This window comes from Symphalangus syndactylus, chromosome X (genome assembly GCF_028878055.3).
Source record: "Symphalangus syndactylus isolate Jambi chromosome X, NHGRI_mSymSyn1-v2.1_pri, whole genome shotgun sequence".
Taxonomy (NCBI): Eukaryota; Metazoa; Chordata; class Mammalia; order Primates; family Hylobatidae; genus Symphalangus; species Symphalangus syndactylus.
This window is the reverse complement of record NC_072447.2, coordinates 153,351,831-153,367,607: the sequence shown is the minus strand read 5'-3', so window position 1 is coordinate 153,367,607 and position 15,777 is coordinate 153,351,831. Positions and strand designations below refer to the sequence as shown.

Sequence of the window (15,777 nt, the reverse complement as noted above, 5' to 3'; positions counted from 1 at the left end):
CTTCATCTTCAAAGTCAGCAGTGTGGCATCTTCAAATCTCTCTCTGACTCTTACCTTTGCTTCCATCATCATATCTCCTTCTCTGACTCTCCTGCTCCTCCTTTCCCTTATAAGGATGCTTATGATTTTGCTGGCCCCACCCAGATAATTCAGGATAATCACAGAACTCATGGCTGCTTCCTTCTTTACGATTGGCAAGAGTAAGAAAATTTCTGCTGCCTGTAGTGTCTTCTCAGGGAAGGTGTAAAACCCCTCTTTTCAAGGCTGTACCTGGTTATGTTAGAATCACCCAGAATAATCTCCCTTTTGAGTAATTCAAAGTCCCACCAAAGGCATCTTAAGTACATCTGCAAAATCCATTTACCTCTGCTATGTCATAATCTGATCACAGCAGTGATATCCAGCCTATTCATGGGTCCCTCCCATGCTCACGAGTGAGGATTATACATGGTGTATACATTGGGGGTGGGGATTTTGCCAGCCATCTTAGAATTCTGTCTACCATGTTTATCTGGGACATGCTTAAGTAAAACTGGCATTCTCTTTCAACTGCCATTGTATAATGGTGAAGAATCTGATGACTCCTAGTGCCATTTGGTGCCACTGCCTCGGTTCATGCTAAGGACCAGCAGGTTTACTCATTGTTGCTTTTGCACCACAGTGCAAGTGCCAACCCCATAAAAGCATGATTATGAAAATAGTTTTTCATAATCTGTGGAGCCCAAGGGTCCTTGAAACACACTTTGAGAACAACCATTTGTGGAGATGACCTTACACAGTCATGTGGCATCAGTATGTTTTCATTCAGGTCAGTGATCTCTTCGATATCAGTGTACAGCAATCATGTATTGTGGTGCTGCAGCAGGCAGGAAGGTTGCTTTAGAGGTCTTTTGTTGTATCAAGCTACACCTTTTCAGTTTTACTTCTGTAGAAAGTAATATAAATTAATTCAGCCTTTTGAGAGGGCAGTTTAGTAAAATATTTGAATGAGCAGTTCTACTTCAAAGCATTTTCCCTCTAGGTATACGTATGCATGTGTGCAGTGGTACATTTTAAATGATGTTTGCGATTTCTTGTGTTTTGTACCAGCCAAAAATTAAACACCCTTAAATCCCACTAGTGAAATACACAAATTCTAAACCATTCATACTCTGAAGCCATTACAAAAAATAAGGTAGAGCTCTGGAACTGACATGAAAAAGGCAAGTCACAGAATAGGATGTATGTAGTATGAATCAATTTCTATCAAATATAAGTAGATGTGAGCACACATACAGGCCTGCAGGCAGATCTGAAAAGGTACAGAGCAGCCCCCTCTTGGGATAGATTTGAGGCTGGCTTTTTTTCTTATAATCTACACCACTGGGTATTTTTTATATTGAGCAAGTATTACCTTTATAATAAACCTTAAAAATTAAAGTGATCTTTACTAATGAGGAAGAACTCTAGATTAGAACTGGATAACCGGAGAGGCCTTTCCCCTCATTGTTTGGAATGAGAGGGACTTGTCCAAGGTCGTGCTGCAAGCCAGCAGCACAACTGGCCTGAAGTGCAGGGATCCTGGCTTTACCTTGGGGGCCTTTTCTTCTACAACATGTTGCCATGAGAAGTGTCTGCATAGAGAAGGTACTGATGACGCGAAAGATGAGTTGAGGGTCAATTGATGTGCTTTGGCCAAAGAAACCCTGGAAAATCCTCTATTCATCAACAGGTCAACCTGCCCCAAAGAGTTGTTGGAATACCTCAAAATCAAAAGTACAAGCTTTGACATATACTGCCTGCTGGTCTGCTTGGCAGCTGTCCTACTGAATGGAAGATTAGATTCAAAAATCTAGAAAGCTGAAAAAGGGACTTCTCTTTAAGAGGTAAGCACAGTGCAATAACAGAAAAGTTGTAACCAGGGTACCAAGAAAGGTAGTATTCTGTATACTCATGTCAAAGTGACAGAACTGTATTATTTGCTCTGTAAAGATTTGCTATCTGGAAGGTTATCAGTGTTACACAAACATTGGCCATAGGAAGGAACAAGCTTTAGTTCTCTGGAAAGTTGCCTGTGTATACCATCTCATTCCTAGATGTTCTTATCCAGTGTCATTTTTTTTTTTTTGAGGTACAGTTTTGCTCTTGTTGCCCAGGCTGGAGTGCAATGGCACGGTCTTGGCTCGTAGCAACCTCTGCCTCCAGGGTTCAAGCGATTCTCCTGCCTCAGCCTCCCAAGTAGCTGGGATTACAGGCTCCCACCACCACGCCCGGCTAATTTTTGTATTTTTAGTAGAGACAGGTTTTCACCATGTTGGCCAGGCTGGTCTTGAACTCCTGACATCAGGTGATTTGCCCGCCTCGGCCTCCCAAAGTGCTGGGATTACAGGCTTGAGCCTTCACACCTGGCCTTCTACTGCCATTTTTCCGAAGTCATGTCTACATGATTTGTTGTTTTATTTTTAGTGTCAATAATAGACATTCCTGAGTCCCTGCAGACCAGCCATTTGCATGTCAGACCTTTTTTTGCATCAGAAATTACCTTGATAAGCCTGGACAACTTAGCAAGACCCCATCTCTACAAAAGATGAAAAAATTAGCTGGGCGTAGTGGTGCATGCCTGTAGTCCCAGCTGCTCAGCAGGCTGAGGTGGGAGAATCACTTGAGCCTGGGAGTTCTACACTGTAGTGAGCTATGATCGTGCCACTGCACTGCAGCCTGGGTGACAGAGTGAAACCCAGTCTCAAAAAACACGAAATTACCTTGATGCTCAAATCGTGATAATTTGACTTTTAATTCTGAGGTAATTGTAAATTCACATGAAGTTGTAAGAAATAATACAGAGAGATCCTATGCACCCCATACCCAGTTTCCCCCAGTGGTAACATCCTGCAAAACTATAGTATAAGATCACAACCAAGATATTGACATTGATATAGTCTGGTGATCTTATTCAAATTTCCTCAGTTTTACTTCTACTGAGTGTGTGTGTGTTTACTTCTATGCAGTTTTATCACTTGTGTGGGTATGTGTATCTACCACAATAGTCTAGACAGAACTATTTCATCACCACAAAGATCCCTCTTGTTGCCCTTTTATAAACACAGACACCCCCTCTTGCCACCCACTCCTTGCCTGTCTCTAACCCCTGACAACCATTAATTTGTTCTCCATCTGTAGCATCTGGCAATTTCAAAAATGGAATCATAGAGTATATACTGTTTTGGGACTGGCTTTTTTCACTCAACATAATTCCCTTGAGATCCTTCCGAGTCATCGCATATATCAATAATTTGTTGCTTTTCCTCGCTGAACAGTATTTCATGGTGTGAACGTACCATAGTTTGTTTAACCATTTGCTTTTTGAAGGTCATCTGGGTTGCTCCCAGTTTTTGACTATTATAAGCACTTATATATACGTTCTTATGTGAATATGACTCTTCATTTCTATGGGATAAATGCTAAGTTATGTGAGTGCTGGGTTGTGTGGTTGTTATAGGTTTAGTTTGTTAAGACATTACCAACATGTTTTTGTGGTGAGAACATTCAAGATCTACTCTCTTGGCAATTTTTGAGTATATAATATATTATTATTAACTATAGTCACCCTGCTCTATAATAAATCTCCAGAACTTATTCTTCCTGTCTAACTGAAACTTTGCACCCTTTGACTAGCATCTCCCTACTCCCCACCCCAGCCCCTGGCCACCAATATTTTGCTCTATGCTTCTATGAGTTCAGTTTTTTTTTTTTTTCTAATTTTCTTTGAGTTGTAAAGCTAGGTTGTTTATTTGAGATCTTTGTGTTTGTTTGTTTGTTTATTTTGAGTCAGAGTCTCGCTCTGTCGCCCAGGCTGGAGTGCAATGGCGCTATCTCAGGTCACTGCAACCTCCACCTCCTGGGATTACAGGCACCTGCCACCACACTTGGCTAATTTTTGTATTTTTAGTAGAGTTTCAGTTTTATTTTTATTTTTTTTTATTTAATTTAATAGAGACAGGGTCTCACAACGTTGCCTAGGCTGTTATCGAACTCCTGCGCTCAGGTGATCCTCCTGCCTCGGCCTCCCAAAGTGCTGGGATTACAGGCATGAACCACCACGCCTGGCCAGATTTTCTATTTCTTCTTGGGTCAGCTTCAGTAGTTTATATCTTTCTAGGAGTTTGTCCATTTCATCTAGGCTATCCAATTTATTGGCATACTTTTGTCAATGATATTCCCTTAAAATCCTTTTTATTTCTATTAAGTCATCAGTGATATCCTCTCTTTCATTTCTCATTTCAGTAATGAGTCCTCTCTCTTTTTCTTTGTCAGTCTTGCTAAAGGTTTGTCAATTTTGTTGATCTTTTCAAAAACCATCTTTTGTTTCTATAGACTTTGTTGTTCTTCTGTTACTTATTTCATTTGTTTCTACTAGAGATAGGGTTTCACCGTGTTGGCCAGGCTGGTCTCTTGGTCAGGCTGTTCTCAAACTCCTGACCTTGTGATCTGCCCACCATGATCTCCCAAAGTGCTAGGATTACAGGCATGAGCCACCGTGCCTGGTGAGATCTTTGTTTTTTGTTTAGGTTGGCATTTATTGCTATAAAGTTCTCAGGACTGCTTTTGCTGCATCTCATAAGTTTTGATATGTTGTGTTTCTATTTTTATTTGTCTCAAGAATTTTTTTGATTTCTCTTTTGATTTCTTCTTTGACCCATTGGTTGTTCAGGAGAATGTTGTTCAATTTCCACACATTTGTGAATTTTCCAATTCTCTGTTCAAACTTCTAGTTTTGTACCATTGTGGGTGGAAAAGACACTTGATATGATTTCAATCTTGTTAAATTTATTAAGACCTTTTCTGTGACCTAACATGTGACCTATCCTGGAGAATGTTCCATGTGTGCTTGAAAAGAATGTGTATTCTGCTGCTGTTGGATAGAATGTTTTGTGTATGTCTGTTAGGTCCGTTTGGTCTAGAGTGTTGTCCTGGCCCACTGTTTCCTTGTTGATTTTTCTGTCTGGATGACCTGTCCATTGTTGAAAATGGAATATTTTCATCTTCTTAACCAGGTCTTTTACAGAGGAAATGTTTTAATTTTCACAAGGTGGATGTATCAATTTTTCTTTTTATGAAACGTGGCTTTGTTGTCAATTGTGTGAACTCTTTACCAAGCTCTCAGTCCCAAAGTTTTTTTTATGTTTTCTTTTGAAGTTTCATAACTTTAAGTAAAAATGATCATCCATTTTGAGCTCATTTTTAATAAGGTGTGAGGATTAGGTTGAGATTCATTGTTTTTACCTGTTGATGCCCAGTTACTCCAGCACCATTTGTTCAAAAGACTATGCTTTATCAAATTGCTTTTGTACCTTTATCAAGAATCACTTGAGTGTATTTGGGGTCTTTTTGGGCTCTTCATTCTGTTTGATTGATCTGTCTGTCTGTCCCTCTGCCACAGTCCTGATTACTATAACTATAAATTCAGCTTTAATATTGGTTAGAGTTATTTGTTCCACTTTATTCTGCTTTGTCAAGTTCTTTTAAGGCTCTTCTAGGGCCTGTGCCTTTTCATATAATTGTAGATTAAGTTTGTCTTTGCCTAGTCTAGAAAAAAACTTACTGGGATTATGATAGGATGTGTATTAAACATAGATCCATTTTGGGACAGTTGACATTTTTACTTTGTGGAGTCTTCTAATCCATTAATACAGTATGTCTCTCAACTGATTTATGTCTTCGTTGATGTCTTTTCTTGAGAACACTGTAATTTTCAGTATAGAGGATCCTGTACATGTTTAAATGTATGTTTAAATATTTTCTTTTCTAGCCGGGCGTGGTGGCTCACGCCTGTAATCCCAGCACTTTGGGAGGCCGAGGCAGGCAGATCACGAGGTCAGGAGTTTGAGACCAGCCTGACCAACATGGTGAAACCCCGTCTCTAATAAAAATACAAAAATTAGCGGGGTGTAGTGGCACACACCTGTAATCCCAGCTACTCAGGAGGCTGAGGCAGGAGAATTGTTTGAACCCGGGAGGTGGAGTTTGCAGTGAGCTGAGATCCCGCTATTGCCCTGCAGCCTGGGCGACAAAGTGAGACTCTGTCTCAGGGAAAAAAAAAAAAAAAAGCGGTGGCTCATGCCTGTAATCCCAGCACTTTGGGAGGCTGAGGTGGGCAGATCATGAGGTCAGGAGATGACACCATCCTGGCTAACACAGTGAAACCCCGTCTCTACTAAAAATACAAAAAATTAGCTGGGCGTGGAGGCTGAGGCAGGAGAATGGCGTGAACCTGGGAGGCAGAGCTTGCAGTGAGCCGAGATCACGCCACTGCACTCCAGCCTGGGCGACAGAGCGAGACTCTGTCTCAAAAAAAAAAAAAAAAAAAAAATTGTCTTTTCTTTTTTTTTTGAGCCTGAGTCTCGCTCTGTCGCCCAGGCTGGAGTGCAGTGGTGTGATCTTGGCTCACTGCAGCCTCCACCTCCCCGGCTCAAGCAAGATTCTCCCACCTCAGCCTCCCAAGTAGCTGGGACTACAGGCACATAGCACCACACCTGGCTAATTTTTGTATTTTTAGTAAAGATGAGATTTCACCATGTTGCCCAGGCTGGTCTCAAACTCCTGAGCTCAGGTGATCTGCCCGCTTTGGCCTCTCAAAGTGCTGGCATTATAGGCGTGAGCCACCATCCCATCCTAAATATTTTCTTTGGAGCAATTGTGAATGTCAGTGACTTTTTAATTTTGGGTTTGATATGTTCACTGCTATTATATGTGATCAGTATTGTTGAACTTGTATCCTGAGACCTTGCTGAACTCACTTATTAGTTCTAGAAATTTTTTGTAGATTTCTTGGAATTTTCTACGTACACGATCATATCATCTGCAAATAGAAACATATATAGTTCTTCCTTTCCAATCTGTATATATTTTTTCATATTGCAATGCTAGACATTTCAGTACCATGTTAAATAAGAGTGGTAAGAGTGATGTCCTTGCTGTTTCAGACCTTAAAGAAAGAGCATTCAGTCTTTCACCATTAAGTCTGACGATAGCTATAGGTGTTTTCTAGATGTTCTTTATGAAGTTGAGATACTTCCCCTTTATTTCTAATTTGCTGAAAGTATTTTTTTTTCCATAAATGGGTGTTAGATTTTTTCATGCCCATTGATATATGATTTGTCTTCTTTGGCCTGTTGACAGGGTAGATTACATTGACTGATTTTCAAGTATTGATCCAACTTGCCTGACTGGAATAAATTCCATTTTTCATGCTGTTTAATTCTCTTTATACATTCTATTCTGTTTGCTAATATTTTGTTGAAGATTTGGCATGTAAATTGATGAGAGACATTAGTCTATATGTTGTTTTTTTTTTAAAATAAGGTCTTGATATGGTTTGGCTCTGTGTCCCCACCCAAATCTCATCTCGAATTGTAATCCCCAGATGTCTAGGGAGGGACCTGGTGGAAGGTGATTGGATCATGGGGATGGTTCCTCATGCTGTTCTCACGATAGTGAGTGAATTCTCACGAGAGCTGATGATTTTTAAAGTGTTTGGCAGTTCCCGCTTTGCTCCTCTCTCTCTCCTACCACCTTGTGAAGAAGATGCCTATCTCTCTTTTGCCTTCCGCTAAGTTTTCTGAGGCCTCCCGAGCCATGAGGAACTGTAAGTCAATTAAACCTTTTTTCTTTATAAATTACCCTGTCTCAGGCAGTATCTTTATATCAGTGTGAAAACGAACTAATACAGGTCTTTATCTGTGTTTGTTACCAGGGTAATACTGACCCTACAAAATGAATGGAAAGTATTTCCTCTTGTCTCCTTTCTGGAAGAGATTGTATACAATTGGTGATAATTCCTTTTTAAATGTTTGGTAGAACTCTCCAGGTAAATCACCAAGTCCTGGAGGTTGAGGTTTTTTTGTTTTTGTTTTTGTTTTTGTTTTTTTGAGACAAAGTTTCACTTTTGTTGCCCAAGCTGGAGTGCAATGGCGTGATCTCGGCTCACCGCAACCTCCGCCTCCCAGGTTCAAGCGAATCTCCTGTCTCAGCCTCCCGAGTAGCCAGGATTATAGGCATGCACCACCACACCTAGCTAATTTTATATTTTTAGTAGAAACGGGGTTTCTCCATGTTGGTCAGGCTGATCTCGAACTCCTGACTCCGGTGATCCACCCGCCTCGGCCTCCCAAAGTGCTGGGATTACAGGTGTGAGCCACCGCGCCCAGCTGAGTTTTTTATTATTGTGGTAAGCATACATATAAAATTTACTGTTGTGTATAATTCAGTGGTACTTAGTAGACATTTGTCCCTCCTTTAGTATTTGCTGGGCATTGGTTCTGGGACCCCCTGCAAATACCGAAAGCCTTTGATGTTCAATTCTCTGATATGAAATGGCGTAGTATTTGCATATAACCTACACATATCCTCCCATATAGTTTAAATCATTTCCAGATTACTTATAATACCTAATACAATATAATGCTATATAAGTAGTTATTATACTGTATTTTAAAAATTTATATTATTTTTATAGTTGTATTATTTTTTGTTTTTTGTTCTTTGAATATTTTGATCCATGGTTAGTCAAACACATGATTCTGGATGCGGAACCTATGGATATGGAGGATCATCGGTGTTCACAATGTTGTGCAGCTATTACCATGATCATTTCCAAAAGTTTTTCATCAGCCCAGTTAGAAACCCTATACCCATGCAACAGTAACTCCTCATTTCTCCTTACTCCTAGCCCTTGGTAACCTCTATTATACTTTCTGTCTCTAAGAATTTGCCCATTCTAGGGACCTCTTATAAGCAGAATTGCACAATATTTGTTCTTTTGTGTCTGGTTTATTTTGCTTAATGTAATGCTTTCTAGGTTTATCCATGTTGCAGCATGTACCAGAGTTTCTTTCTTTTAAGGCTGATTAATATTGCATTATATGTATATACCATATTTTGTTTATCCATTTATATGTTGATGGCCATCCGTGTTGTTTCCACCTTTTGGCTGTTGTGCATAATGCTGTTAGGAACACTGGCGTACAGATAGCTGTTAGAGTCTCTGCTTTCAATTCATTTGGGTATGGACCTAGAAGTGGAATTGCTGGATCATATGGTAACTCTGTTTCACATTTTGAGGAAGTGCCAAACTGTTTTCCACAGCAGCTGCACTATTTTACGTTCCCACCAGCAATATACCAGGGTTCCAATTTCTTCATGTCCTCACCAATACCTGTAATTTTTCATTTTTCTTTTAATAATAGCCATCCTAATGGGCGCAAACTGGTATCTCATTGCAGTTTTTATCTGCATATCCCTAATGACTAGTGTCACTGAGCAGCTTTTCATGTGCTTATTTGGTCTTTCGTGTATCTTCTTTGAAGATATAGGCCTATTCAAGTCCTTTGCCCATTTTAAACCATTTTTTTTCCTTTTTTTTTTTTTTTTTTTTTTGAGACAAGGTCTTGCTTTGTCACCCAGTCTGGAGTGCAGTTGTATGATCTCAGCTTACTGCAACCTCCGCCTCCGGGCTCAAGCAGTCCTCCTACTTCAGCCTCCTGAGGTGGGACTACAGGTGTGCCACCACACTTGTCTAATTTGTGTGTGTGTGTGTTTTTTTTTTTTTTTTTTTTGGTAGAGACAGGGTTTCACCATGTTGTCCAGGCTGGTCTTGAACTTCTGGACTCAAGTAATCCACGTGCCTCAGCCTCCCAAAGTTCTGGGATTACAAGCGTGAGCCACTGTGCCTAGCCTTAAAATCAGGGTTTTTGTTGTTGTTGACTTGTATAAGTTCTTTATATAGTATGGATATTAATCCCTTATTGGATGTAAGATTTGTAAATATTTTCTCCCATTCTTGTGAGTTATCTTTTTACTCTCTTGATGTTGTCCTTTGATGCACAAAAGTTTTTAATTTTAGGCTGGGCATGGTGCACATGCCTATAATCCCAGCACTTTGGGATGCCAAGGCAAGTGGATGGCTTGAGCCCAGGAGTTTGAGACCAGCCTTGCCAACATGGGGCAACCCTGTCTGTACAAAAAATGCAAAAATTAGCTGGGCATGGTGGTGCACGCCTGTAGTCCTAGCTACTCAGGAGGCTAAGATAAGAGGATCACTTGAGTCTGGAAGGCTGAGGTTGCAGCGAGTGGCATGATTGTGCCACTGCGCTCCAGCCAGCCTGGGTGACAGAGTGAGACCGTGTCTCAAAAAAAGTTTTAAATTTTGATGAAGATCAATTTATTTATTTTGTTTTTGTTGTTGATGTTGCCTATGCTTTTGGTATCATGTCCAGGAAATCATCATCAAATCCAATATCATGAAACTTTTTCATAATGTTTTCTCCTGAGAGTTTTATAGTTTTAGCTTTTATATTTAGGTCTTTGAACTGTTTCTTTATTTCATGCCAGCATGTCTAAGAATCTTCTATCTATTTTGAGTTAATTTTTGTATATAGTATAGGTCAGGGTCCAAAGTCATTCCTTTGCATGTGGATATCCAATTTTCCCAGCACCATTTGTTGAAAAGACTATCTTTTCTCCCATCGAATGGTCTTGACATGCTGTTGAGAATCTGGTGACCGTATATGCAAGGTTTTATATCTGGGCTGGCTTGCTTCCTTCCTTCCTCATTTCCTTTCCCTTTTCCTTTCCTTTCTCCCCTTTCCCTTCCTTCCCTTCTTTCCTCCCTTTCTCCTTCCTTCCTTCCATCCCTCCCTCCCTCCCTTCCTCCTCCTCCTCCTTCTTCCTTTTTTTTTTTTTTTTTGACAGGGTCTCACTCTGTTGCCTAGGCTGGAGTACAGTGGTGTGGTCACGGCTCACTGCAGCCTCCACCTGGGCTCAAGTGATCTTTCCATCTCAGCCTCTCAAGTAGCTGGAACCACAGGTGCATGCCACCACACCTGGCTGATTTTTTGTATTTTTTGTAGAGATGGGATTTCACAATGTTGCCAGGCTGGTCTTGAACTCCTGGGCTCAAGCAGTCCACCTACCTCAGTCTCCCAAAGTGCTGAGATTACAGGCGTGAGCCACTGCACCCGGCCTATTTCTGGGCTTCCTATTATATTTCATTGGTTTGTATGTCTGTTCTTGATGTCAGTACCACACGTGTTGTGATATTTGTAGTTTTGTAGTAAGTTTTAAAATCAGGAAGTGTGAATCTTCTATGTTCTTTTTCTAGATTGTTTTGGCTATTTGAGATTCCTTGAAATTCCATGTGAATTTTAGGATGAATTTGTCTATTTCTGCAGCAAATGTCACTGGGATTTTGGTAGGGATTCCACTGAATCTGTAGATTGCTTTAGATAGTATGCATTGCAATTTTAACAATTTAATGTCTTCTAATCCATGAACACAGGATTAGGTTGTATTTTGATAGTTGGTGGTTTTTGAGAAATTGGTCCATTTCTTCCAAGTTGTCAAATATGTGAGCTAAAAAATGTTCATATTATTCCATTATTATTCTTTTAATGGTTGCAAGATCTACAATGTCCCATTTCAGTCCTTTTATTGGCATATCATCTTTTTTAACTTTTATGTTTGTTAGTAAGGCTAGAGGTTTATCTCTTTTTACTATATAAATAAGCTTTTGGTTTTATTGATTTTTTGTTTTTTTTACTATTGCATTACTATTTTCAGTTTCATGGATCTCTGCTCTTGTGTTTATTATTTCCATCTGCTTGCTTTGGTTTTGTTTTTCTAGTATCTAGCTAGCTTCTTTTTCTAGCATCTTGAATTAGTAACTTAGATTATTGATTTGAGGCTCTTCTTCATATCTCACTTATGCATTGAGTGCTATAAACTTCTCTCTGCACTGCTTTAGATCCCACATATTTTGCTATGTTGTGTTTTCATTTTCACACAGTTCTATGTATTTTTTAAAATTTCCTTTGAAACTTTTTGTTTGACCCTTGTTTTATTTAGAAATATATTGTTTAATATCCAAATGTTTAGACATTTTCTTGTTTTCTGTTGTTTCTTCTGTGTTTCTAATTTGAATTAAGTATAATCAATGATACCTCTCTGCATAATTTTAATACTTTTAAATTTGTTGAAGTTTATTTCCTGGTTCAGAATATGATCTCAGGTGAATATTCTGTGAGTGCTTAAACAATTGTTTACTCTGCTGTAATTGGCTGGTGTGTCTTGTTGTGCCAATTAAATCCCATTGGTTGATTATTGTTCACTTCTTCAATATCCTTGTAGATTTTCTGTCTAGTAGTTCTACCAATTGCTGAGAGTGGAATGTTGAAGACCCCAACTATAAATGTGCATTTGCTTATTTCTCCTTTTAGCTCTATCAGGTTTTACTTAATGTGTCTAGACACTCTATTGTTAGGTGCACACACATTCAGGATTGTTATGTCTTCCTGGTGGATTGATCCTTTTATCATTTTATAATATCCCTCTTCATTCCATCTGAGGACTATTGGGTCATGACTTGACTTACCGTATTGTTTTTATACTTTCTTTGCAGAAGATTCAGACCTGCATTTCTTTGATCCACAGACAACACCGAAGGTCTATTGAAAAATGATAGGCAATACATTTAAATGTCCCTAGGCAGTTTGGATATCACATTATTGCTCTGTAGAACTCATTTAGGTTTTTTCCCCACATAGGTTTTTTCCCTACATACATTGCTGTTTCTCTCCCAGGTGCTTGCTGTATATAGCACTGTCTCTGTCTTTTCCCTCTATTAACTTCAATAGTGGGAACAGTTACAGCACAGTCTTCTGAAGTTCAAGAAAAGAATCATTTGGAAAATTCATGAATGCCATCTGTGTAATTGGTGTGAAAGGAGTCCATATTTGAAAGGAATCTGGTTGGGCCCAGAGACCTGATATTTATAACAGTAACCACAGTTATATAAAATTATATATACGTGTGTTGTAACCACTTTCCGTGTATAAGATACTACCACAGTCCACTGGGAATGCAACCTCAATCTGTCCATCCCTGGGCAGGATTAGCTATAGTTCAAGTGCCAGGTTGATGGTGGTGGAACGAAGGCTTGGAGCTCTCAAGCACTCGCTCATGCTCAAGCTCTAGAACTCCTCGGTCCATGTGGTCATCTCCCGCAGATCCCGGCTCAAGTCCCAGCTTTACCACTTACCTGGCCACATGTGGGACTATGTCTGCCTGATAACCCCTATCCCCTGAAGAAAAGTGAACAGAACCTACCTCATTTAAGCCTTTTATATCTCTTTGTCATCCATCTCAAAGTGATTCTGTACAGGTCCTATAGGAGCCTCAAGGACCAAGACAAGAATATTCATGATATGACTTCCCTGAGCCATGAATGGCTGCTGCATTTTGTTCCTAAATGTGCTCCCTTTGCTGTCCTCCCTTCCCCTTTTAGAGAGATGGAACCATGTAACCACCACAACCAAGAGACCCGTAACCACCAGAGCTCCAGCAAATACTTTAGGTAAGGTGGCCGCTCTGAGGAGAGCAGTAAGGGAAGGATCCCATGGGGCTCCCTCTGAGACAGGATCCAAATGAGCTACCCATAGATGAACTAATTGAGTATTTCTTTTATTTTGGGGTCCCACGAAGGAAATGATTTTGACTTGGCTGATGCCCTGGATGATCGAAATGATCGAGATGATGGCCGCAGGAGACCGAATGCTGGAGGAGGAGGTGAGTCCCACCTGGTCTGGTTCTGTCTCATTAATTACATCATCCCACAAAGCCAGAGCCAGCCTGGGCCTAGCAGAGCTGGAGGCACTTCAAGCCACTGGAGAACCCTGTAATGGTGGCACTCAAACTTTTTTGGTCTCAGGACTCCCAAAATCATTGAGATCTCAAGAGAGGTTTTGCTTATGTGGGTCACGTTTATCAAAACTCATCATCTTAGAATTTAAAACCGAAAGACTGTATTAATCAATCTAAAATGAACAACACTAAACCCATACATTTAACATAAGTAATATTTTTATGAGAAATAACTATGTTTGGCAAGATAAAAACTTATATTGAGGAGAGCGGCATGCTGTTACATTTTTGCAGATTTCTCTCATGTCTGGCTGGATGGAAGCAGCTGGATTCTCACAGGCACTTTATTCCATCGTGAGATGTTGTTTTGGTTGAAGTATATGAAGGAAATCTGGCCTCACACCCATATGCAGTGGGGAAAGGGAGGAATATTTTCACAGACTTTTCAGATCCTTGTGGATAATCTCTCGGATAGGACACCAAAACTTGGCCCCAACAAAAGCGGTTGTTTCTTACAGGTTAAGTGTAGTGTGGAGTGTGAAACTCTATCAGTGAACTTTTCACACTTGGTTCCGTGGGACTCTCTTGTCCTTCTAGTGGACCTTTTACCCGTTCATAAATTTTCTGCTTCCTTGTGTCAGTTTCCTTGCTGCATAACAAAAATCAGAAACTCTGAGTTAAGACAACACCCATTTATTATCTCACTGTTTCCTCTGGTCCGGAGTTGAGGAACAGCTAAGCTGAGTTTTCTGCTCAGGAGCTCATATAGCTGCAGTCAAGGTGTTGGTGAGGGCTGGGGTTTCGTCTGAGGTTGGGTTCCCTTCCAAGCTCAAGTGGTTGTTGACAGTACATTCCCTTGCAGCTATAGAAATAATGACTGCTTGCTGCTTCAAGACCAGCAGGAGAATGACCAACAGAGGGGTTGGTAGGGGGAGAAAGGAGGAGAGACCGACTGACTCTGTTGCTTCTCATGTCTGAGCTCAGAGAAGGCCTGAACCTGCTTTTGAGGATATCACCTGATTAAGTCATGCCCATCTAGGATAATCTCCTTTTTGATGAATGCAAAGTCAAATTGATTTGGTACCTTAATTACCTCTGCAAAATCCCAACACCTTTGGCATGTAATCTAACCTAATCATGGGAGTGATAGCCATCCTATCCATGGTTCCACTCACACTCAGAGTGGTGGGACATTTTGTGGGACATGTACACCAGTGGGAGGGGGTCTGGGGGGACCTCTTAGAATTTCATCAAGGGTATTCTTAAGTGGAACTGGCAATGACTTTCTGAATCTTGGGCAACATTAACACAAGTTTCTTGTTGCTGATTTTTTTTTCTTGTCATTGAAATGTATGTTTTATTTTCTCCAGGTTTTTCAGACAAGGATCTTGAAGACATAGTAGGGGGTGGAGAATACAAACCTGACAAGGGTAAAGGTAGGAGCATTGATTTGTGCCAACACAACCCTTATTCTGGTGAAAAAGGTGATTATGCAGCAACCAGATTAATTGAGCCTCTGGGAAATGAGTGGTAGTTCCCAGACATCCCAGCCTGCCAACTGGGGTTCATTTGGAATGATGTGAGCCATGCAGTTCGGGGGGGGGCGGGATTTATAAGCCATCTTGGAAAAGCGCCACATTTCCCCTGATGTTCCTTAAGCAGCAGTGCTGATAGGTTAACGTTTCATGCTGGCTGAAGCCTATTTGCCAAGGCAACACCACCAATGATAATAACTGGGGGCCAGTGGACTCTGAAAACAGCCCTCTCAACCTCAAGAGACTCACTCACTCTTGGGATGGGAGGAGCAAAGTCATCATGACAAGCATTTTTTTGAGAGACCCATAGCAAGTCAGATATCTTTTAAAATACCTTTTTATTTTGAAATGGTTCTCACAAGAAGTTGTAAAAATAGTTCAAGAGAGTTCCTGTGTACACTTCACCTAGCTTCTCCTTACGTAACCATAGTCATTGTCAAAACCAGGAAGTCAACATTAGTACAGTACTGTTAAGTCAGCTACAGACTTTGTTCAGATTTCATCAGATTTTGCATGCATTCAGATATGCGTGTGTGAGCGAGTATGGGTAGGTCTATAAAATGTTATG

The 15,777-nt window shown here is 40.3% G+C and overlaps 1 protein-coding gene across 12 annotated transcripts in view; it reads left to right on the top strand.

Annotated features, from left to right (window-relative positions):
* CD99L2 (CD99 molecule like 2) overlaps positions 1-15,777 on the top strand; it is a 126,451-nt gene that overhangs the window by 83,633 nt on the left and 27,041 nt on the right. For 10 of the 12 annotated variants that reach the window (XM_063635326.1, XM_055267140.2, XM_055267139.2 and 7 more), the window contains 3 exons: positions 13,319-13,387; positions 13,516-13,599; positions 15,045-15,110. The exons of 1 other annotated variant lie outside the window; for it this stretch is intronic. In XM_063635326.1, coding sequence (XP_063491396.1) covers positions 13,319-13,387; positions 13,516-13,599; positions 15,045-15,110 — 219 coding nt within the window. The remainder of the gene's footprint in view (positions 1-13,318; positions 13,388-13,515; positions 13,600-15,044; positions 15,111-15,777) is intronic. One more of the 12 variants, XM_055267146.1, reaches the window with a different exon arrangement.